Source organism: Poecilia formosa, unplaced genomic scaffold (genome assembly GCF_000485575.1).
Source record: "Poecilia formosa unplaced genomic scaffold, Poecilia_formosa-5.1.2 Scaffold120, whole genome shotgun sequence".
Lineage (NCBI taxonomy): Eukaryota > Metazoa > Chordata > Actinopteri > Cyprinodontiformes > Poeciliidae > Poecilia > Poecilia formosa.
Genome location: NW_006800059.1, coordinates 796,692 through 822,065, shown reverse-complemented (window position 1 = coordinate 822,065; position 25,374 = coordinate 796,692). Strand labels below are relative to the sequence as shown.

Here is a 25,374-nt window from a genome sequence, read left to right as displayed (position 1 = left end):
TTTATTTTCTAAAATGTCATTTAGTTTTTGCTTTGTTCTTGTGTTTTATTAAATGTCTGCATTTGTTAACGTTGTTTTTGTTGTTGTTTTGGTGAATTCAGATATTTATTCATAACCAACTTAATAATTTATTAGCATTTTCTATGCAAACTATCAGCATGTTTTCTGTTTATACTTTTTTCCCCCTCACGTTATTCATTTATTTTCTTGTTTATTTAAAAAAGAGGCTTTTTAGAAAATTTCATTTTTCCTTATTTTATTACTTCAAAAATCAAACTTATTCGAGACATAATTTATTCATGAACAAGCTAACATTTTACACACTGCATGATAATGTTTGGTTGTGTTAATTTTTTTTTATCTATTTATTCAAAACTATTATAGAAGAAACATTTTTCCTGCAGTGACTTGCGTCAAAAATTTAGAAGTCCTCGTGTTAACATGACGTCACCATTGTTTACTTTTACCCAAACCACGCCCCCGTTAGCAACTTGTGGCTAGCTCGTTACCGAGGAAGGCAGAGAGCATCGAGGGATCTTCTTCTGACACCACCCAGCGTCAAAGACTGTCCGCTCGCACATATTTCTGTGAGTAAACGACACTATACCAGCTCACTCCCTTATATTGAACGATTACAGGCATGAACAATGGGTTTATTTTGAAAACCACCTGGAGGCGCAGCGAAGAGGAGAGGGAGAACCGTTTCATTTGAGCTAACGTCAGGACCCATAATATAGCTTTTGTTAGGGCTGATGTTAACGTGCACGCCACGCGTGATGTTGATTGAAAACGGCGTTGCTGTGAAGCTGACTCTCATGTATGTTGCTCGATTGTTTTGTATAGTTAACCTATTAGACTCAAGTATCAGGGTTTATCTGGTTCTCTAGCTTATGTAAGCTAATGGCTCCAATCTTAAACGGAAACCCAGAACTGCGGTGGTTGGCGTTAACGGATATCGGATGTGATCATGTCGCCTCAAGGCAAGTTAAAGATAACATTACAATAATACACTTCAGGTGACATCTTCTATTGGTCCTTAATAAGTTTAAGTTCTTGGTTGGAGCTGCTGCGAGTGAAATGGCTGCACTTAGTTCAGATTCAGAACGCAGTTAGCTGTAACGTTTGGTTAATTTTGGATATTACAGTCCTAATTGTTCCAGTATTATAACTGTAATTGAGTGTTATATTGTTTTTCTGTTTGTTTGTTCGTTTTTTCACTGTAGGTCTGTTTAATTTTATTTTTAATTGGCGATCCATATCCTATAAAAGTGTGAGAGTACATATAAAAATGAACATAAGGAACACAGCACAAATTAAAAATACTGACAAATAAATAAAACGATTGGACTAAAGAATTAATTGTGTCTTAATGAGCTGCATTCAGAAAGTATCATAAATCTATCACACTTACAAATTTAAAACTTTGAGGAAGATATGCAACAATTAGGCTGTTTCTGACCGATTTCCATTTTTTCTACTCCTGTAAAAACTCGGGCACATATGAGAGAGAATGTGCTGCAGGTGGCTTCCTTGAGATAATAGTTCTCAATCTATTAGAAAGTGAAGAAATTACAAGATAACTGAATTTATGTAAATGAACATGCCTTAGAAGATAATCAGATTTCCACTGAACTAATTAAACTAGCATTGAAGTACACGCTACTGGTTAAAGCATTTTCAGGTCGAAAAAGACTTAAATGAATGGGGGGGGGGGTGGAATTTGATTTTGTCTGTATTTGAGCATTTGACCACTGATCAAAGCCTATCAACAAATCATTTGAAAATGTTTGCTCCATTTATTGGTGCATCTTTGATCTGAGAATCATGCTCTTTTTAGCTTGGTGTTCAAAATCGTAGTTATTACAACTTAAAGTGTTTCATTTAAGCAAAAACAAAATCCAAACCTTGAAAAGTTACAACTTTGTTTGAAAAAAAAATATGATGTGCTTTTTTTTTTTATAAGATAAACCTGATGAACAACCAGATAACGTTTGTATTACTTTCAGAACGAGGTGGCTGACAAAGTTTACAGTTTTGCCCTTATGCTCAGCTTTCCCCTCCAGCCTTCTTTTAAAAAACTCTACAGGAAACTCTGCCCTTTGTCTTCCAAACTAATCCTGATCCCGGGAGCTAAAATAAACAGTGCAGACGTTACCAAGCCCCTGCCTGTTTTCAACAGATCTTAGCTTTAGTTGGCCATTACTGGAAGCTGAGAGGTATAAGTTATGTCTTGAGCATGGATGACACATCTCTAGAGCTAGACTTAACTTGTTGCTGATTAGTCATCATTTTTCACCTTTGTTTTTTTTTTTGTTTGATTTTAATTTTCTTTTTGCTCATTGTAGACTCTTGGCCTTAAGTTTATCACAGTATATGCAGTGCAGTCTAATCTGATGTTCTCTAACTGTTGCCTCTCAGTCGTGCGTATGAGATTGATTTGATTCGAAGATTAATCTCAAAATGTGGAGCTCTCAAGCATGTTAGGCGCTGGATTTCTGTGCTGCCTTCCTTCTCCTTATGCTTTTTGTTTGCCTTCTTTATTTACCTTTGTTTATGCTGCTGAGCTTTTTACTCAAACACTCCCAAGCTGTATACATAAAAGCCTACTTGTGCATTGTGCTACCTGCCACGGCCGTTTATCGCACCACCTGGTTAATGGTAAATTGTTCCAGAAGGAAGATATGTTTGCACATAAACACGGACCCAGGGCCCCTGTGTTTACAGTAGTCATGGCAGCACTTGGTTATTCAACAAATAGATTTAACATCTTCCTCTCTGACTAGTGGTAGAGTGTGTTTGTATTACTGGGCTGGGCCGCAGAAGCGAACTTCTCAGCTTTTAGTGCTTTTCACTCGCGTACCCACCATGCTGTGACGCTCATTTCAGCTGCTGCCGATTCTTCTATATTTCTTCTTGAAGAATGAATTTCTTGTCGCCTCTCGTTGCCTCTCGTGCCTCGTTGAAGGCGGCCAAACATGTATGCTTTCAGCCTTCCGCCATTCCTCGACGGCTTCATTGAGTGACTTTCACGTCTTTCTTTTTTTGTTTCTCTCTCTTCTTTTCTTGCAGGCCAGTGAAGTCCAGATGCATGAGTCCCAGTCAGATCCAGCAGGACACACCATACAAGCAATCCACATAGAAAGCAGAAATCCTTCTGAGAATGAGAGTCGAGTGAAGAGCAGCCAGACTCCTCCTCCAGAGGTCGCAGGGGTCAGTCGTCCGCACGGGGCGTTCGTTCAGTCCATCAGAGTCAGCTTTTCAAATAATGACTAGAGATGCGTCAATCCGGCCGACACCGATTCAAATCATTTTTACGTATTGATGCATTCTTAGTTTTGATACATTTGGATTGGGGGAAAAAAAAATCATCTGGTTTTCAGTATTCGACCTGACGATTGTCGATCGGAGCCGATTCTGAAAAAAAAACCCAGTCAAATTCCAAATCAGCTGATTAATTGGTGCAGTTATTAAAAAAAACATATTTCACAGATCTTTTTTTTTAAATTTACAACACTTCAGCCTCCAAAAGAAATTATATTTTTCTTTAAGGTGTTTTGTACAGATGCACAGATCAGTCTTTTCCTGGCTCGTATGATTTCCACATTTATTCCTGATTCCAGTTTTCATCCAATTTTAATTTTAGAATTAAAAAGAAAAAGTTCTGCATTCTATCTTCTTTAGATAAATTGTTTGTAGCTGCGATAGATTATCTGGACTTTACCTAACCCAAACAGAGCGCACATGCTTTTAGTTATAGGCGTATATATGTGTAAGAAGTGCTGGGAGTTTCTCGGTTTCATGAATGGAAGAAAAGCAAATTGGATTTTTCAGTGTGGAACCGTCGCTGATCGGAGCTGATATTCTGATCTCTGGCTGACTGACCGGCGAATGAAAGACATTTGACTGGGAAAGGAAAGAGAACAAACGTGTTTGTTGCAGCTGAAAACGATGACCTCGATATTTTTCATGACATCATTCCGAAGCGAGGGGTTCTGTTACTTTGTAACACTAGATAGGTGTAAGGAGACATGGATAAACATTTATCTCCACTTCAGCAGATCCAGATGCTTCCCCCACCCACTAACGCGTGAATAGATTTGTTTCATCTGAACCATATCCAAGCACCACAGTTATTTTATTTATTTATTTTTTTACACAGTACCCGCGCACTTAGATAACTTTAATGAGTCTTTAAACCTTTCTATTCTCTCGTCTGTGTTTCTCAGCTTCTTTACCATTCCCTGCACTCTGAAGGAGAGTGCAGGGAATGGGTTTTGGAGGAGTGTGTGTGTGTGTGTGTGTGTGTGGAGCTGAGGTTTAGAAGAGGAGGGGGGAGCTCGGCTCCTGCCGGGTGGAGGGATCAGTGTTATATTGTTAGGTCTGTTTACGCTTGCGTCACGTGGAAAAGCTGGGTTAGATTTTCATAGTTGCCGAGAAGTGTTTCAGAAACCTTCCAATGGAGACGCTCAGGCTTGTTGTGTTCTAGCATATAGAGCCAGACTTTTGTAATTAGTTCCTTTATTGTCTATGTTTCTTTTTGTTTGTTTGTTTTTTTTTTTGTTTTTTTGCATAAGAGTGATGTTTGGATTTATCAGCAAGTGCATGTGCTGTTTTTATTTTTAAACGCAGCACATCAGTAAGTATCGGTTCCGGAATGAGAAGCTTTTTGTTTGTTTGTTTGTTTGTGTTTTTTCTTTTTCTTTTCCCTGCATGTTTTCAGCATTTCTCTCTGCTGTCAGTCTTTTCTCAAAAGAGTTCACAAGACCAGTCTTGCGGGAACAGATCTGTGTTTACACTCAGTTGCTCACTGGTATGACTTTCAACAATAACAACAACAGAAGATGTTTGGACTTGCACGCTGCCATAGCAACGGGGATTAGGCGAAGGCTGTTGTTGTGTTGATGGTGTCCACAGAAAAAAAAAATAGAGGGGGCCAACTGGCTCTGTCCGTGGGATGGACCCTGCCTTTTTTTTTTTTCTTCTTCTTTTTTCCTTTCATTGCTTTAGTGGCCATTCTACAGCACGCAGTTTCATAAGAAAGGGCAAACCAGGAGGCAGTCCTCTGTTATTGTTAGCCCAAAGCCTGTGTGAAATTCTCTGTCAGTTTGTTTACCCGACTCCAAACAGACTGTGCCTTTGGAGAGGAATGTTTGTTTGTGGTTCAAACCTTAATTAAAATACGAATCTCAAGTTCTGTTTTCGTAAACAGGCTCTGTGTGCTTTTTTTATTCATTATTTATATCTCTGTGCCATTTTGATTCCTCGGTTTATGTTTACCATAAACAACTCCTGAGCTGTGAAGCTGACAGCAAGGGGACGGTTGAGGGGTGGGGGTGAAGCGGGCTGGGGGGGGGGAACGGGGGGGGGTGATAATTGCTCCGACTAGAAGAAGAAGAAGATGTTGTTGTTTTGGGGGGGGGTGATAATTGCTCCGACTAGAAGAAGAAGAAGATGTTGTTGTTTTTCGGGTTCTGGCTGCTGTTGATGTTGTTGTTGTTTTCGCCGGAGTTATAATTCCCCTGAGCCATCCTGTGTTTTGGTTGTTTTTGTATTTCTGCTGCTGTTTTTAGCGGTAATGTCAGAACCACTCGGGTCACGTCGCAAAGTTGAACTGAGAATTACAGAAAGAATTTAATAACAGGTGGTTAGGCAAGAATAACAGCTCATTTTTCCTGAGTGGCGCTGGGTTTAATTATACATGGTTCAGTAGTTATTTTTATTTTTTTATTTGTTTTTTTTTTTTGTTTGTTTTTTAATAAGCTGATTTGAGCTTGAGATTATTACTGAATGATAACATTTAGAAAAAAACAACATTTGACTGAATTGACACTAAAACTAAAACAAAAAGGTATTCCATGATCTAATGCTTTAAGATGTAATCAAGATAAAAATTGTCTTTCTGGAAAGTGAGGGAAGGTGTTGTAGCCTCTTTTTTTTTTTTTTTTTTTTTTTTCCAACCAGTTGATGGCAACAAGTGTGGGAGGGGCAGCAATCTGGTTCCCAAAAACAACACCGAAAGCTGTTGCGTCCAATTTAAAAACGAGTTCAAACCCGAAGAGATTTATAGCTGAAAATTAGAAATTTAATTATCCAAACCTAATCGCTTGTGCGGACAGCTCCTCATCACAACTGTAATGTGTGATAACGTTATGTTTGTATTTGATGTTCAGCTTTTCTGGGTGAAAAAGTGAAGAGCTCAGGGATGCACTGACATAGATACATTACATATTTCCATCACAAAACCATGGTTTGACTGAAAATCCTGCACACGTCTCCTTACGCCTATCAAATGTGGTGTTGTAAAGTAACAGAACCAGTCCCTCCAGAATATCAGGACGAATACCAGGAATACTGGTGTTGTGATGTTTAGTAGAGGACGGATAGTTACCATACCGTCCTCTGTTACCCTGGTAAATGTTTAACATTTTAGAGTTTTGATCCAGACTGAAGTTGAGCAGTTTTGACCTAAAAAAAAAGAAGCAGAAAAATATAGTGGTGCATCAATGCAATTGAGTGAACTCTTACGCTTTGTATATAGTTAATTTGGTGCAAGAATGAAATAGTTTAAAAGATTTATGCAGGAAAAGGGAATAAATGCTTAAGCTTGTAGTAATTTTTTTCATGTAGTAAAAAAAAAAGGATTAAAATAAAATTCCAATGAAGAAGTTGATATAAAAATATTGCTAAAATAATGACTAGATCAAGGGGGAAAAACACTACTCAGTTACAAAAATGTCCATAATGACACATGATTCCTAGAGAGTAATGCTGTTGATAGGCCATTATTTGTTTATGCTTTGCTTATATTTCACCAATTACCTCCTGTAATAATGTGGGTCCCGTTTGGTCTTAATTTAGTTTCATTTAAATTTGGTTGACTCACTGTGAGGAATGTTACTTTGTGTTGTTCGGCCTGAACTCGGTGTCCTCTGTTTCTTATCTTTTAACCTTTTCGCCATAAAAGCAGCAACAAAGATAAAGTTGTATTTTTATACTTCCCTCTCTTCTAAGGCATGCGCAGTTTTGTTTATACAGTGCATAAGGAGGATGGGTGCAAAACTCGAGGATATTTGAAAATCATCACATTCTCCCATTGAAACGTCTGATGTGCTGCGGTTCAAGTGCAGGAGAACTGCAGGAACCTGCAGGTTGTTTTATACACACAGACTATACAAATCAGAGCCATTGGCATCCAAGATGACCATAGAAAAATGAGCTCGGCTATCTAGCAGCTGATAGAAAAGATGTTTTGAAATATACTTACATTTTCTAGTTAGCCATTTAAGCGTGGCCAGCCGATTTTAATGTTGATTGGTTCAACGTTTTTTGGATTGGACAAACGTGTGTTTTTTTTTGTTTGTCGATGCAGAAATTTCAGCCCAATAGAAAATAAAAAAAGTAGTTTCAGAATTATCCTGTTTTAAGTAACCAAACACGTGTCTCTTATCGTTTTCTGAAATTCAATGAATTCATACGAAGGACGTGCTGGTAGTCGATGAACAAATTGACCAAAAATGGAGGAAGCTCTTAGTTTTGATGCATTTGATGGACTTGGAAAGATATGTTGTTGTTTTTTTCTGTTTTTTTGTTTGTTTTTTTTTTTTTACTGTTTGACAGTCACAGAAAAGCCCATCAAATTGTTGGTTTCTGATTTATGCTGCTCTAGTTGGTAATCATCCATCTTTAGGTAAATCATTGTAGCAGATTATGGACGAAATGGAAGCAGCTGTTGGGTCAAAATCCAAGCCTATAAACTCCCTGCTCACTGAAATAACATCCAGAAAAGTATTGTCCTCCAGAAAATGCCTGACTTGACTTGATCACCCTGAATATCTGGTTCACAGTGAGCATCCTTAAAAAGTGTTAAATTCATGAATCTAAAATTGAGGCCTTAAATAGTCACGGATTTAAAATTTTGTCGTGACTATGTAAGTTATTTTCTTATGGGACGTTTGTTTTCACTCACTGCGTTCTTTGCCTTGAGGCGATTAAGCCTACCACCAACAAGCTGAATGCTTGCTGCTAATACTCGCTAGCTGGCTTTTTTGCATTTTTATATTTATCGGCTGGACGACATTAGCAAAAAAAAAAAAAAAAAAAAAGCCACTTGTGTTTTTTTGCGTCTATGATGGGTGTGTGTAAAATTTATCGGCAGTTGACTGGACAACATTTGTCTTTGGCGCTGGCTTGTATGTAACCTGATCGAGACTACGCACATTCTTCGAAAACGTTTGACGCTATGAGGGTTGCCATGTGAGAAGCACAAAGCCAAGAGCCACAAAAAGAACACCGAAAATTCCCCTGAAACTGATCCCCTGAAAAAAAAAAAACAAAAACAAAAACTATTGCATCTCTTTGTTACATTTTTTGTTGTGATATAGGGCTTAAATTTAATTCATAATGGTCTTAAAACATCTTGAATTTGAGTTTGTGGAACCTGGTAAACAGGCACATGTCCCTTTTAAAGGCTCCAACCCTTTTTCCTTCTCAGAAACAATTAATGACTCCTCTCCCTGGATTTCTGAGAAAGACTTTGACCAGTCTGATCTTCTCTCCTTTGACGACGAAGGTTCCAGCGTCGCTGTCGATGATGACCCCGCCCGCCGAAGCTCCGCAGCCGCTGCAGCAGGTGCCGCAGCCGCCCGTCCTCAGTTCTCAGCAGATCCAGGTGCTGGTCCAGCAGCAGAAGGCGCTCATGTTACACCAGGTGACGGCACGACCAGCTCGTTTCGTATGGCGCATTTAGCACAGGCCCCGTGCCCGCGTCACTCTAACGCTATTAATATGTCTGCAGCAACAAATCCAGGAGGTCTTCAAGAATCAGCAAGAGCAGATAAATATGCAGCTGTTGCAACAGAAGAACGCCGGGATAGTTACTCAAGAGGTAACTTGCAGAACTACTCAGTACGTCAGGGCAGTAATTAAATGGGACTGCTTTGACTTGTGGTTATTAACAGAACACCGAATGTTGTGTAAATACAAAGTCCAGAAAGCTCCTGTTTCTTAGCCCAACAGAGAATATTTGTGGGAAGTTTAATCCCTGATCGTCTGTCGCAGCTTACAGCCCAGCAGATCGCCATCCAGCAGCAGCTGCTTCAGGTGCAGCAGCAGCATCTCCTCAACCTGCAGAGGCAAGGCCTGCTGTCTGTGCTCCCCAGCACCCCCACTGTAGCTCCAGGTATGACGCATCGCACGGCCCCACGTCTTCCCTTCATTACTCCCACTATGGAGGATGTTAAATTTAAAAGGAAACTTCCTGTGGAGGAATCAAATCAAGTTCCGTTTCAAAAACTAGAACTTTTTGGAGGGTCTACGCGGGTTAAATTTAGCGAAGAAAGCAGCTAAATGTTTATCTTTAATTGGTTGGGTTGCTGAAGCTGTCTTCTTAGACACAAATGAAAATGGAAACGGTGTGTACAAACCTGCTTCATTAACGTATTTTGAGCTGAAATGGTTGGAGCGTCTCCAGGTTCGACTGCTCTGCATGTAGGCTGCTGAACAACCTGAACTACAGCCTCGGGACTCTGTTAGGACATTTCGCATTTCAGCTGGGTTTATTTATGCTTACCATAGGTTTTGATTAAAATTCAAAATATGAATTCTTTAAGCTGATTGGAAAGACCCAAGGCCAATTATGTAGAGATCTTTTGCTCAAAATGCATCGTTTGGTTTCCTGTTGAATGTGAAATAGGATTCATGCCCACATATTCTTTCCTCTGTATGTTTGAATGATTCGGACTCAAAATATAGCAGATAAATTGAAAATATTTAAGTTGGATTACTTACTTTAAGTAATCCTTGGGGTGGGCGCTCTTGATCAAACCAATAAACTTCTAATGACTCCTCTGATGTCATGGCGCCTGGTGTGGAGCAGATCTTCATCTGAGCTTCACTCAGATGACTTGTGTTGTAGCTGCGTATATCTCTAAGGAAACACTCCGTCTATCTATTTGTGACTCTTCAGGGTGTGAAAACGGCAGCGTCCTCTCTCCCGGTGGAGACATCCGAGAGTCTTCCAGCCAGTCGACCACCAACGGTCACCACGCCCTGCTGAAGAGGAAAGAAAGGTTTACAGTTTACTTGCTTTCCGTTTCTGGTTGCACATGTTTGTATGTATTTTTGGGAGGTTCTGTTGATGGCTGACGTTTGCGTTTTGTGCAGTGGGTCACAGGAGGAAAGCCCCCAGAACAGCCATCCTCTGTACGGAAACGGCATGTGCAAATGGCCAGGCTGTGAGACTGTTTTTGGAGACTTTAAGGCATTCATGAAGTGAGTACATACAAGGACGTTTAATGTATTAAATCTCCTTCTAGTTGCCCAACTTTACAGTTTGTCAGCGTCCTCTGACTAATTAACATTTAAACATATTTGTTTACGTCTAGACATTTGAACAGCGACCACACACTTGACGACAAGAGTACGGCGCAGTGCCGTGTGCAGATGCAGGTTGTTCAACAGCTGGAGCTGCAGGTACGGAGAACGCTGGTTTCTTTCTCGAACAAAAAAATAAAAAATGTATGAATCCTCTTCGGTTTACCAGAATTATCTTTGCGTGCTTTACTTTCGTACAACTAAAATGTTTTTATTAGTTTTAAAAGACAGCTCTGTCAAAGTAAACGTGGATGTATTTGTAGCTCTGCTGTGTTTTTTGCACCCTCCCTGGAAGCAGAGGTGTTGTGTTTGGATAATTACAGCGCTCAGGATGACACATTGAACGCCATGTAACTAAAACTGTGAATTCACCAACCTCACGCTCTATTTCGGTCCTCCATCTAACACAGCTGAAGAAAGACAAGGAGCGACTGCAAGCTATGATGGCTCATCTCAAATCGTCTGAACCCAAACCTGCCGCTCAGCCCGTTAGTTCTCATTTACCATTTACTCTTTTTGCAATCGTCTTCCGCTGGGCTTGTAGATAACAAATTTTTTTGTGCTTTTTTTTGTGTGTGTGTGTGTGTGCGCAGGTGAATCTGGGGTCTAACGTGTCTTTCACCCCAGTGACATTGCCCAAAGCCCCTCCTCCTATGAGTCTTTCTCAGAGTGCCACCGCCCCCTCCACGCCCCTCACACCGCTCTCTGACTCGCCGTCAGTCCTCACCCCCAACAGCTTGTTCACCAGCACGCCTGTACGGAGGCGATACAGCCGCTCTGTGAGCCAAGGTACCGAACACATCAGGAGTATCTGCAGGATTTACAGCGCTTTGCAAAACGCTGACACCCGTTGACCTCTGCGACGTTACAACCATATCGAACTTCATTGTGTTTTACCGGGACACTCGAGACACGATTAGTAGTGCATAATCGTGAAGCTTTTTGTAAATGAAGACCTGAAAACTGTGATGTGCATTTCTATTCTTAAAATCTAATGGTACCAACAAGATGTTGACTTGAAATAAGCTTAAAAATAACTTCTAACGGTTTAGATCAAAGCATATTCCTGTGTCTGAAAGTTTAGACCCAAATCGTGTTTAGAGATCTGTGGTAAAACTTGAAATGAATTCATGCAGCGGAATTGGTAAAAAAAAAAAAAAAGTCTTGTATTTGTAAGAAAAAAATCAAAACATTCCAGGTTATAATTATGTGCTGCGTTGCCACGTTTGTCACGTAAAATCTCAATAAATTACTCTGAAGTTTATGGTTGTAACATGACAATATTTACACAAGCGCAGTGGGTACAGATACGTTGCATGGCATTTTAAATATCTCACTTGAATGAGCGGTTTCTATTTGTTGCATCTTTTTCTTACATTAAGTTCACAAACATCTTTTTTATGCTTTTTTTTTTTTTACAGATATAATTGATAATAAAGAGTTCTACCTGAGCACAGAAGTTAGACCTCCATTTACATACGCATCCCTCATAAGACAGGTAACACGTCCTGACTGTATGTGCTATATAACTCTTCAATATTTTGGTTTTTTTCAGCTTTCTTTTGCGTAGCTCCATAACTCGGTCACTCTTTAAGCAGCATCTCTGACTCCCTTTTTGTCTGTTTCAGGCTATATTTGAATCGCCTCGCAATCAGCTGACGTTAAACGAAATCTACAACTGGTTCACCAGGAACTTTGCATATTTCAGGCGCAATGCAGCTACTTGGAAGGTATCCATAACATAACACATTTTAAAGATAACATAAAACATCTCATTGTATTTAAATTAGAGGTGGGCATTTATCCTATCGTTTATCATTTATCATGGTAAATTTGTAATTTTTAATTCACATTTAGTGGTCATTTACATGACATTTGTGTAACGGCGCAACGCGTTCCTTCAATCTTCCAGAATGCTGTCAGACACAACCTCAGTCTGCATAAATGCTTTGTGCGCCTGGAGAACGTGAAGGGAGCCGTGTGGACGGTAGACGAGATCGAGTTCCACCGGCGGCGGCCTCAGAAGGCTGCTGGGAACGGGTATGTACACTGTCGACAGTAAGACGGTACGCCGTGTGCTTTCCCGCCTCACTAGAAGTCAGGCGCCCGACATCAAAGAACTTGACCTTGTCACTCTGCCTCACGAGCGCCTGCGATATTTACTGTAAGCAAGCGTTGAAGCTAAGAAGCCCCGCGGGTTTGCTTTTTCTAACACCGCGTATATTTGTTGTGTTTGTGCAGCAAAATTAAGGACACCGAAGGGCATCTCGACATCTTTAAATAAAATATGACAACAGCAACACCGTAAACAGCTCAGGGAAGGTGAAAGATTTACAGTATATTTGATTTAAATCAAGTCGGCGCCGGTACAGAAAAGGGTCAGTGATGACTTCTGCTAAATAAATCATTGAACTTACGGTGGGAAGTGACAGGCAGTCTGATCTGGGATTCACAAAGAAATAAATGTAGACTTAAAAAAATCTTTGATCCTTGTAATAAAACAAGAATTTATACTTTTTTTGTTAGGTTTTTTTTTGTGTGTTGTGCATCACAAAATTAGGAATTGGGTTATAAAAAAAAAAAAAAAGCATAACTGCTATTTATATATCCTTTGCCCACATATGAAATTCAAAAGGAAAGGGAATTGACTACTAAAGTGATTTTTTAAAAACTTTCTCCTTGGATTTTTGCCAGGTTTTTTTGTTTGGGAAATTGCAGGAAGGAAAAAATGTCTCAACTAAAATCTAATATGCCAAAATATTATTGTTAGCTCTTCACTCACTGCTTTAAAAATCCAGAGCTTGAGATATTTTAGATTTTAATGTGCTTACATTTAAAGCCTAGTTGTGGACGCATTCATGTTACATAAACGTGTGAAAAAAGCCATGTAAGAAATTTCAGTTTTTTGAAGAACCTCAGAAACATCTCTGTTCTTTCAGCCATTTCCTGAGCATGAGGGTCAACATTGACCTGCCTTAATTTAATGGCACATATTCTCTGCTGCTTTCCTCTCACTGACCAAATGTGCTCAAATAAAGGATTTCAGATTTTTCTCAAATTTACAGTGAGGCAAAAGTACATTTATTTGAAGTCTTTCCGTCTAATCATTGCTTTGTCTGTACATATGGAATGTAGATGATTTTGAAGCTAATTTTTACCTAAAGAGGCTCAATATGCATCTGCTTTACTAGGATGGCTGGTCATGTCGTCTTTTCCATTTTGAGTGGCAGAAACAGAAATTGTGGAAATACTAATTAAAATTTCCTGAACACTCCTGTAAAGTTGTTAAGGATGCTGCTAAGCCTGCTAATGGTCATTCTGTACAAAAAAAATCATATTTTTTAAGCACAGAATTTTTTTCACTTTTCAAAGAAATTGAGTTTAGATTGAAGATAAAATCTTTAGTTTAAAATTTTACTACTCAAATGAAAATGTGTTTACTTTGAAGCGTTTTGCACTTTTTTTCCATTGAATCTAGATATTGCTGTAACATTTTCCCCATTTGGCTGCAACTTTTTAATATATATCTTCTTTTGCCAATAGATCTCTGCTGAAGAACTCTCAAAGTCGCCAGAGTTTGCCCGGGTCTGCTCTTCAGGTGAGAGATACGATCTCAAGCTTTGTTTTTTTTTGTTTTTTTTGCCATTTTAAAAGCTTAGTATTATGAAAGATGAACACGAAGCTAAAAGTTGGCACGTTTGAGACACTTAATGCCTCTTTCCCCCCGCCCCTCTCAGAATGCTGGTCTAGATGGAAACAACTCCCTGTACAACCCGGCCTCGATAGGCAGCATCGCGCTGCACTCGCTGCCTCACGTTCTCCAGGAGCAGATGAACGGAGCGCTGGCCAACGGATGTGGCTACCAAAGTGACAGCAGCGCAACGCAGTCCCCTCCTCAAGCTTTGTAAGTTCTCCCTTCCCCCGCCTTCTCCGCCGCGCTCCTCCCCGCTGGTTTGAAACGTCAGTTCTGACAGCGCGCGTCCTCTCCTCAGTATTAAAGAAGAGCAGGAGGACGAGGAGATCAGCGAAAACTATCCCTACGAGTCTCCGGAGAGCACGGACGAGCATGGCCACAGCCCCGAAATGCTCCAGGAGGAAATCAACGGCAGCCCGGAGAGGACCGAGCTTCACTTCGATCGCGTGCCTTCTCTCTGACGATTAGGTCCAGCTTCTCCACGGCGACGCCAAATCACTCACAACATGTGTGAAGTGGCATTCCAGAAAGCAGCAGCTTCATCTGTGTAACCAAACACTCTGTCCTTTAGAGTTTTGTTTCCCTTCTTCTTCTTCTTCTTCTTTTTATTTTTTTTTATTTTTTATTGTTATAAAAATTTTGGAGCATTAGTTTTTGTTTGGTAATCTAGCTCTCAGCTGTTTTTGTACAGGTGATTGAGATCACAATAAGACGTTTGTGAAACTGTTTGTGATTTTTCTCATTTTATACAGTTTATCTCTTCACAATAATAAAAAAAGACCATGATGAGAGAAGCCAAAGGAAAGGGAACACCAATAGTTAGCACTTAACAATAAACGTTCCCTTGTTTTAATTGCAGCTTTGTGCTGTGAGGGGGGCCACACTACCTGATTTTATTTTTAGTAATCATTATATATGAAGATTTGTAGAGGACATAAGAAAAATGTTGCTATAAAAATAAAAATGTTCACTGCCAACATGATCTGTTTGTATTCAAAGTATAATCGATCCAGCTGATCTGAAGAATACACTGCTTCTTTATATTTAAGTTTTTCACCCTTTCATGAACATTACATTATAAAACAGATTTTATCCTTATTGTAAACCAATGCATCTCTATGTATATTAAATTGCTCATGATCTATGTGAAATTATATGTCTCTGTGATTTTTGTAATTTATTCCCAGGTTGTTCTTGGGAATGTTAGTTTATTAAATCCATTAAGCTCATTTAGATTATAACATATACTAAAATTATTTTTAGAGAGCACATCAATTTGAACATGTCTAATTCAGATATTATATGGACTCCTATTTGATCGATGAATCAAAATTGTTTTTAGATAGTGCAATCATGTAGTGAGATTACACATAAATTGAATTATGTGTGATTCCGTTGATCAAATGCAAAATGAAAATAAAATCTAAAATCGTCCAGCCTGTTCCATCGAGTTGAGTCGCTCTTAAAAAGAAAACTGCGACAGAACCAGGTTCAGAATTAGCATCTGGTGCAGCTGGATGGAGATTTAAAGAAAGAGAAAAAAAAACCCAGAAGCACAGAGTTTAGATTTCTTTAGATGGGAAAGAAAAGAAAAGAGAATGAAGTTATTTATTCAGATTTACTTGTTTAAAACAGTGACTGAACCATGTTGGACCATTCATACACAAGGCAATCAAAAATGCCTCACAGGACATCAAAGGAAAGATAAATATAATAACAGCATCTGCATGAAGGCATGGCATAAAAGAAACAAATGTTTCAAAAAGTTCAGATTTTGTAATCAAAATCTGCAGTAAACACAGAAAAATCCAATCAACCTTCAATTTAACCAAGGTAAAACTCCTTGAGATCAAAGATCTCTTTTACAAAAGACAATAACACAGTTAAGCAGTTAGTTACACAAAAACAGTACAATATCAATAACATCATTAAATTAAAATCGGTCTCCTAAAGTCAGTGTAAACAGTGGCAAATAGTCTCTGTTTATGCTAAATTATGTATTAAAAATGCTTTCTATCCTGATTTAAAAGAACCAACAGTTTTCAGATAGTTTGTTCCAGAGACGAGGGGCATCAAAAACTAAATGCTGCCTCTGCTTGTTCCCTTCTGGTCCAGATAACCAGAAGTAAAGCAGCTCTTTGAAAACCTAACACATTTACACGGTTCATGATTGACAACCTTTACAGGAATTCATTTTGGTGGAAGACTGTGTACTGCTATGGAGACCAGTAGTAGATTTTTAAAAAGTGACAAACAAGAAACCACTTCATCCATTTTCCTATCGGTCAGGACTCCAGCTGCAGAATTTGCAGATGCCTGATTAACGTCTTACGACATGTAAATACATTGTTACATACAGCCCAAAGTTAGTTTTCATCTTCTTCCAAGATTCCAGTAAAAATACACACAACATATTAAAACAGAATGTAGTAGAAAGGATGTAAGTCCATTTATACCCAACACACTCACTTATTCAACCACAAAGGCAGCAATAGAACAACTGTGGATGAGAAAACTCATCCATTCAAACATTTTTTAATTCAGTATCTCCACTCCTATAAGTTCACATGCTTGTGATGAAGTCTTAATAAACCCTGAGCACAGAGAACATGTACTGTAACACACGCCTGTGGGGTTGGCTGGAGCAGTGGGGGGGTTACTGTACTTTTAGCTGCGATCATGTTCACTGGCATCCTGTAAGTCGCCTCTTGACGCAAAGTGGGTACATGTGGAAGGTAACGACTCTGGAGACATGAATTCAAGCAACACCAAATGTTCAGATCGAACAGAGTTCAATCTGGTCCAAGTGAATGGAACGTGGACTCGACACGCTGCACAGTGCCAAGACAAGGAAGGAAAACTTTCAGATGCTAAAATGTAAGTATGTGGTGAACGAAAATGATCTGTGTAAAAACTTTACCTACAGTGGAAACTGACATTCAGCTTACAAGAAGGTTGGCGTTGATCTGGGCATTCTTAGAAAATAAAAACACTGCCCCTTCATATGATCATCTTTCCTTCATAAAGTATGTCTGTGTTACATTTAGTTTATGTCCAAGCTCACTGTACGCAGACCCTCATGTCTAAGGTAGTCAAGTCCATGGACAGAGTGAGTGGAAATGCCTTTCTATTTTAAGCTGCTGCACCATGTTAAACATCTACAGCACTGCCAGAAGAGAGCAGTTTCCATGTTAACGATGCAAGACTTTATTTTAATTCAAGTGAGACTGTTGAAAATGATGCATATTTTGGTTACAAAACCCCAGATTTAGCAGCTCCCCATATAAACCTCAGTTTTGAACAATTTTTACAGTGCTACAGAATGTTTTGAGCCAACATTCGCCGTTCATATTTTGTTTCCAAATCACCAGACTTCACTAAAAGCCTTAAGTAGTTTTGGTCAAAATTTCTTGAGACTTTCTGCAGAGATCTTTGGAAGTTTTTCTTTGGACATCTTAACTCTAACTAAACGGAAAGGATAAAATAATATTAAATCAACTGAAAAGAGAAAATTATTCAATTTTCAGTTGGATCCACAGACACTTAATAAAAAAAAGTTTTTTTGAATCATTATTATTATTTTTTAGGTTGAATCCCTAAAGAAAAACACATTACCACACAATGACAAAAAATAGCTATCTTGTGTTGGGACTTTGTTGGATCCTTTGTCTTTTTTCCCAGAGATATGACTTTCAGATACTATTAATCTAGAGTAAATTTGTTTTAGGCCTGATGCTTACCTTGTCTTTTACATGATCGCTTTATTCATTTCCAAGCAGACATTGCATAAAATATTGCCAGGTACAAGAACTGAGCAGAAACTGAATTGATTAAGAACCAAATTCAAATAAAAACTGAAAAATGAAACATCCAGCAACCCCAAACATCTGTGCATTAAACCTACATTTAGGATTCAGAGACAAAGTATTTGAAGCAATAATATGACCCTTAAAAATCCTTTCAAGTACAGTTCCACTACCACTGTTTTTCTGTATCACACTTGCATGAAACAACTTAAATTAATAGTAAATACAACAATGTAGTTTTGATTGTAACATAATGCCAAACACTAAATCAAATCTTCCTTTTGTTGCTTTGGTGTGAATGACGTTCAGCTATGAGAACAAATCGGACCAAGGAGTTTCCTGGACGGTGGTGAGCCCCGTTGTTTTCACCTACAGAGTCATTCAGTGTAAAGACCTGCTGGATCCCAGGAATGACACTTTGCTCCGTGGACACACAGAAGACCAAGAACTTAAAGGCACCACGAGTAACTCAGAACCTGTGAAACGATTTGTTGTGATTGATAAAACTGTACATGAATTGTACGGCTCTAAGGTTTCTCAATACTTTGATGCCAAGGGAGTCATTTACAAGATTCTTCCTCTGCCCACCACTGAGGAGAATAAGAACATGGAGTTAGTGACCAAGATCCTGGAGGAAGTTCACCACTTTGGGATTGACAGACGTTCGGAGCCAATCATCGCGCTCGGAGGCGGGGTCTGTTTGGACGTGGTTGGTCTGGCAGCGTCGCTCTACCGACGAAGGACGCCGTATGTTAGGGTGCCGACGACTCTGCTGTCGTACATTGACGCCAGCGTCGGGGCAAAAACGGGGGTCAACTTTGGTGGGGGGAAAAACAAGCTGGGAAGCTACGTTCCACCAGTGGCGACATTTTTAGACAGCTCATTCTTCCAAACTCTGCCTCTACGGCAGATCTCCAATGGACTTGCAGAGATGCTAAAGGTGCTTGTCTGTCCATGAGCATGGATTGATGAACGTTCTTGCATGTGGAACAATAATTGTGGGATTTCTGTGAAGCACACAAACTAACTCGGTTGTCAGATCACTCAGTAAAACACATTTTAGCCTTGTTGATATGATTCAACCATCTTGTAAATCCTAAACAAACCAGAAACGCCATCTTGCTGCAAGACCGCAGCACTAAAAATGGCACCACTTAGCAGCCATCAATTAAACTTTTTAAATTATAGAATGATTTGAAATGAATCTTTAATAAGATTTTATACTATATTAAATTAATACTTGATGCTAATATATATTTTTAATATTACATATAATTTCTATTAGTAGAATTAATCAAAAATCATTTCGTTTTAACATTTAATGCTCCACTAATTAAAATAATTTTTACAGTATGCCAAATTAATTAATTTGTTGCAACTTTTACTACTTTTGTTTTCTTTCCTTGTGAATTATGTTCACAAAAATAAAAATAAAAATAGATGGTTCACCATTCATTAGAAAATATTCTTTATATTAACTTCTTACAAGGATGCATGTGGCAGTGCAGAATATATTATTTAAACACGTCTGTTTGGACCAAGTTGTACGTCACAAATTAGTTTCATACCTGATTTTATTTAATATTCAGCTTCGATAGTGAGCGTATTGATGTAATGATTTCAGATGGCCCTGATGAAGCACCGTGGCCTATTTGAGCTGCTCGAGGTGAACGGCAGAAAAATGCTGCATGCCAAGCTGCAGCCCTCCGAGACCTGCGGTGGCTCCGCACAGGAAGACGTTGCTGCAGCATCCATGCGCATCGCCACAGAAACAATGCTGGAGGAGCTGGCTCCAAATTTGTGGGAGGATGATCTGGATCGGCTGGTGGACTTTGGGCACATTATCAGCCCTGAGCTAGAAATGGTAAAGGAACAGTTTTCAATGTATTTTACTGTGCCAATACACAAACTAACAAAAAGCATGTTCATCAGCAGGGGAAACTTCTGGAACACAAAGTGAAGAATATGTTTATACAATTTGTCATAAAACATAACAGTAAAAAAAAAACAAAAAAAAAAAACAAGAAAACATAAAAACAAGTATTACACATTTTAAAATATGTATAATATCAGTGAACACTGGCAGTAATGCATTTGCAAACAATCCATCTTGTTATAAATAAGTGCAGCTAACGAGTTTCCATCTTTTCTGACCACCCAGAGGGTTTTGCCAGCGCTGCTTCACGGGGAGGCAGTCAGCATCGATATGTCCTTCATGGTGTATGTGGCTCATGAAAAGGGGCTTCTGACAACACAGGAGAAGAGCCGCATTATTCAGTGCATGCTGGGTATGGAGCTACCTGTGTGGCACCAGGAATGCTCCCTGGTCCTGGTGCAGAAATCTTTCAGGGAGCGTCTGAGGCACTCGGCCGGCTCCCTGAGGATGCCTCTACCAACAGGGCTTGGAAGAGCAGGTGAAGTAATAAATTCTTTTTGGCCAGTATTTGATGTGTTGGTATCTTTAATTACCAGTGTCAGTAATAGAATAATAAAAAAAAAATGTTAATTTTATTAATTTTACAGAAATCTTCCATGACATGATAGAAGACGATGTCATATATCAAGCCTTTCAGAAGTGGACAGAAGAACTTTCTACCTTTGCTAGTAACCAAATAAACTAATATTAATAAAACAAACAAAATCAGCAGTGCTAACTGTAAAACCATATTCTGTGTCTTTACATATTCAAAATATGGTCCATAAAAAATTGGGACATGATGGTAACATCATGGCAAGTCCAGGAATAGATTTTATTACTCAAGTTAAAATGCATTCATAAAATTAGAAAATACATCTCTACAGAATATGCTTGGAGATCTATAACTTTATTCCAAGTGATTTTTAACAAAGTTTGAACAGCATCCATGTTTACAGCCTATAAATGTAATAGCTTAGGAATAGTATAATTTAGCAGCTGTGTAAATCTCCGTAAGGATCGACATTTTTTTTAATTTAAATTATTAGATGTGCAATATTTTTAAAATTGCAGAGAAAACACACACGGTCAAAAAGTCCAAATAAATCTTTTAATATTTCTAACAGAGTAGTTTAACATCGAGTACCAATGAGTGTGAGTTAACAAATCAGTGGGCGCAGTAAGTATTGCAACACTTATCTCTTAATAACTGTGACAATGAAAACAGTAGTAGAACACTTTATGAACCACAGGAATAAACTTGTTCAGACACTCAAGTACCAAGATAAAATGGTTCTTCATTAGTGGATTTAAAACACACCACAAAATATCGAAGTGCAACACCCAACCTTTAAACCAGGAGCTACTTGCTCTTGATTGAAAGGTTGCGTGTTATTCTTATTACCCTAAATCTTACAATCATAAGGGTCCATCTGCAGTGACTCAATGGTCACATACAAGCTTTTTTACTGGCTTTCAATGAGTTGGTACAGAGTGTACTCAGTAGATTGTAACACTGTGTGACGCATGACAAAATGCGACAAAATATATATATTAAAAAAATGTTATTCTTGGAACCATGTCTTTCATACTGCTTAAACAATTTTTACCAAAACTATATTTTACAGACTAGCATTACAGCTCCTGTTTCTGGCAAAAGGTTATGAAAGACACCATCAGCAGCTCAAAACCTATAGTTTGTACAAATATACTGCATCTTTCGTTGTTGGCACAATTGCTCAACTACATTCATGCTACAGTCAGAAAGATTTTAAATGTTCAGTGTTATTCTAAGAACACACAGCACAACAGCAATATCTGAAGCTTAAAAGTGTTCAGTAATAAATACATATGTACGCTGTATTTAAAGACAACAACAAACAGTGGTTCAATTATGTTGCCGTTTTTTATTTTTATTTTTTTCAAGCAAATGCTAAAACCAGTCTACACTATCTTTAACTAAATGCTAGCATTTGATAATTGGGAGTAAAAAGGACACTATAAATCAGGTTAGTGTAAATGGTCTTTAATTTGAAAGGTATTTGGTCACAATTCAAATTGGTGGACAGACTCAAACTAAGAAGGTTCACATTTTCCAACCTACAGGTCTTTGGGCTCAAGGACTTTTCAAAGAGTTCTTTCCGAAATCCAGAAATGTTCACCTGTTAGTGGTAGCAAAGTGGTAAAGTGGTAGTCAAAGTAAAGTGGCCATGATTGCATCCCATAAGCTATTCGTCACTTTCACACAAAATTCCCACAATGAACCTTTTTATTTAAATAAATCCGTCTTGTGCATTAGCTGGAGACACTGGTGGTTTCCGTTTCTAATCTGCAAATGAATTCCTCTGTTTCTTGTGTCCCTCCAAAAGCTTTTGTTAGCGGACATATTTTTTAAGGCTATTTCAGGTTGGCCACTTCCTGTCTTTATTTAGCCAAGAAAACTGCTGAAAATTTGGCTTCTACATATGTCTGCATGCTTTGATTGGTCGTTAAATTTATAACTTTTGGAGCTCCATTTTAAACGTAGCTTTTCAGCCATCTTTTCCCACTTTATCCTTTAACATTTTCATCTTGTTTACGCCGTTGTCTAAATTTAGCTTTTGGAGGCTAGTTGTTGTAAACATTAATCTTTGCGAGTCATACTTCCTTTGGCGCCATTGGTCTAGCTCACAGGTACAAGCCAGCTATTTTTTCAGAGGTAAAAGTAAAGCTTGACAGTTAGTGACCCTAAATTAAAAAGAAAAAAAAAATCTGCATCTAAGAGCTAAGCAAAGTACTTACTGTAAAAATACATTACAGTCTGTCATATATGCTCATTTAATTACATCTTTGTCTTTTTAATCATGTTTGAATTTAAACATGTTTCACTACTCACTCTTTGTGAAGTACTTTGTGATTTCTACTTGCAAAAGGTAGATATATAAGATGGACTTACTAATTTACTAAGATGTTTTAGGTTTCATTAAATACTGAACACTTTGAAGTGTTTAGCAAATTATTTCTTGTGGTTCTTGAGTTTAAGAGATGCAGTTTGTTTTCTCACACTGACCAAAAGTCATTTCCTGTCACTTTTGGAAGGGATTTTAAACCTTATTTCTTTAGTCTATAAAGCACCAAATACCAGCATAATCATTCTCAAAATATTGCATGATTCCTCATATATTACCAAGGTAACAGAAGGCACTTAACTGAAATGGAAATTGAATTATTACTGTCAAAGGCTACTTCATAAATGACAACTTCAAGACATGATGCGTCACAGGCACAACTTCAAACATTGCATAGTTTGACAAAACGGAGACTGTGCTGCGTCAGAGATATCAGTAATGGCACATGGTTATTCAGCAACAACTTTTGCAAACTGCAGAAATATACAGCACATGTGTACTTCGGTTACTCGACTCTCAAGTAAAACATTGTACGTTTCTGCACAAAAGCCCAACATACTACAGTTCAGTTCACAGAGGTTAATCCAGTGTTTGGACAATTTCATGCATTTCAGACAAAATCAGTCTCCTTATTCTCAGCATTAAAAATTTCACATACTGATAAAAAAAACAAAACAAACAAACAAAAAAAAAAACCCGCCCTGAATGTAAAATGCTACTGAAGTGGTACAAATATGACTAATATAAAAAAAATCTGAGGATAGAGAGCAACACCTCTGCAGTGTTTCATTACTGTGTGCCAAGATCTCCAACAATCCCGTGTGTCTTATTACTGCTTATATAAACTCAGTCTCATATTTCAAGACAATTTTTGAAACCATTTAGTATTTTTTATGGTTTTGGCAGTGAATAATATATTGGTAATTTATCTATTGCAGCCTAAAGAGCACTTTGTAGTTAAAAGGCATTGTGCTGAAACTTTAGCCTCTCTTTGTAGTTTGATGTTTCCTCATAATGCTAAGTAAAAGTGTTGAATTTGTGTATTTTAAAAATCTTGATGGAAATTTTGGGGAGATACTTATTTTAAGAGTGATTTCAGCTTCTCTCTCTCCTTTTCTAATAAATACGACACTTTTCAGGGGAATGTTTAGATACAATTATGTCTAGAAAGAGTCATAAATAGGATAAAATTAACAAACGTTTAATATTTATCATGCAAGTAATTTCACCTGGAAGACCGACAGAATCAGCTAATGTGTGCATAGCAATACAACGATAATGTACAAACTTTTTAATAAGGCATTGGCACATTCAAGTTCAATCTAAGACACAAGGAGTGTAAAGCACTATAGTAATAAATATCCTTCCTTCTATTATTGCTACTGATTTTCAAAGGAGTGTTCACCTCACCACAAATATCTACACCTCTGACTGTGATTTATAGTTTCCCTAGATTCTTTGGAATCAATAGAAAAAACAAAACAAAACACACAATCTAACCTCTATCGAAAGATAAATGTATAATTTTTAAATATAAAAACATCTAATTTTTGTAACTCATTGTCACCAAAGCATTGATTAAAGAAAATACTTTGAAATCAGTCCTTGTAGTCAAGGTTGAAAGCTTAGAAAGACAAACAATAGGGGGAAAAAAAAGAATGAAATGGAGGCGATACAACATGTAAACATAAAAATGAAAAGAAAGGTAACCCCCACCCTGCCCCACAAAACAAAGAATAACTGCACCTGTGGCCTCTTGTTTTCTGGCAAGATGGAGGGATTAAAGATACAGAAAAAGTGTCTACCACTAGGGTGCGCTAACAGCCTTCTTCATTCTCATCCATGCTGACGCTGCTCTTGCGACTGCTGTCCTTTGAAGTGTCTGGGGAGACGGAAGAGAGCAAAGGGTCCCCACCTCTGACGGGTGATAAGTTGTCTTCCATGAGGATGTCATTGAGTTTGGATCCTGCTTTGCCGTGAACGCTGCCGTAGTGGCCCTCCGGGAAGTTGGAGTGGCCTTTGGTCAGCTCCAGCGTGCTGGGTTGCTCCGGAGTGCCGGCGGGGTGGTGTTGGTGGTGAGGGTGGAGCGTGTACAGGTCTTGTTGACAGTCCTCCAGAGCGGGCTCCTGCTTAATGGGCCGCACCCCAGCTTCGGCAGAGCAGAGTGCCGAGGACGTGATGGCCAGACCGTGAGCCCGAGCCTGCATCTCCAGCTCCTGCAAGGTACAAGAGAGTGACTTTAAGGTTTGTGTGTCTTTTATGCGTCAGGCAATATCCATCTGTCAAACAGGTTAGCAGAGATGAGGTCCTTTAGAGAGACATTTACATTCTCACTGTTACATTTCTATACTTACAACTACAAACTTGAATGTATTTTCTTAGTATTTTAAGTGACAGACCAAGACAGGCAAAGTTTACAAATATTTCTTTAAATAAAAATCAGATATGTGTTGCATGCATTTGTTTTCAAGCACATAAATTGTAGCGAAAATATATTTTCTATATCATTGTATTACAGCTGCAAGTCTGTAATACTTGATGCTTTTTGTCAGATTTCATTTAAAAAAAGATGGAAGTTTTTTATTCGATTTTTTTCACTTCACAATATGCACCATTTTCTGTTGGTCTGTCATAATCGATTCAAATAGAATACCTTAAAGTTTGTGTTTGTAAACTGATAAAATATGAAAGAGTTGCTGA

At 38.4% G+C, this 25,374-nt stretch overlaps 3 protein-coding genes across 5 annotated transcripts in view; 2 read left to right on the top strand and 1 right to left on the bottom strand.

Annotated features, from left to right (window-relative positions):
- The first annotated feature begins 470 nt into the window (after positions 1–470).
- foxp1a (forkhead box P1a) lies at positions 471–15,216 on the top strand. Its single transcript, XM_007560777.2, has 16 exons — positions 471–587; positions 3,070–3,210; positions 8,570–8,707; positions 8,795–8,884; positions 9,058–9,178; positions 9,965–10,067; positions 10,162–10,269; positions 10,383–10,470; positions 10,782–10,859; positions 10,965–11,160; positions 11,793–11,869; positions 12,000–12,101; positions 12,284–12,411; positions 13,915–13,969; positions 14,109–14,275; positions 14,364–15,216. The coding sequence occupies exons 2-16, from the start codon at positions 3,085–3,087 to the stop codon at positions 14,524–14,526; spliced, it is 1,740 nt and encodes a 579-aa protein (XP_007560839.1). The 5' UTR covers positions 471–587; positions 3,070–3,084; the 3' UTR covers positions 14,527–15,216.
- Positions 15,217–16,730: 1,514 nt separating this feature from the next.
- LOC103144018 (2-epi-5-epi-valiolone synthase-like) lies at positions 16,731–23,071 on the top strand. The gene is made up of 5 exons (XM_007560776.2): positions 16,731–16,942; positions 18,181–18,811; positions 19,496–19,735; positions 20,033–20,285; positions 20,395–23,071. Exons 1-5 carry the CDS (start codon positions 16,818–16,820, stop codon positions 20,490–20,492), a joined length of 1,347 nt encoding a protein of 448 aa, XP_007560838.1. The 5' UTR covers positions 16,731–16,817; the 3' UTR covers positions 20,493–23,071.
- Positions 21,703–25,374, bottom strand: part of mitfb (melanocyte inducing transcription factor b) — a 32,255-nt gene continuing 28,583 nt past the window's right edge. For all 3 annotated transcript variants that reach the window (XM_016675743.1, XM_016675744.1, XM_016675745.1), the window contains one exon: positions 21,703–24,890. In XM_016675743.1, coding sequence (XP_016531229.1) covers positions 24,492–24,890 — 399 coding nt within the window. In that variant the 3' untranslated portion in view covers positions 21,703–24,491. The remainder of the gene's footprint in view (positions 24,891–25,374) is intronic.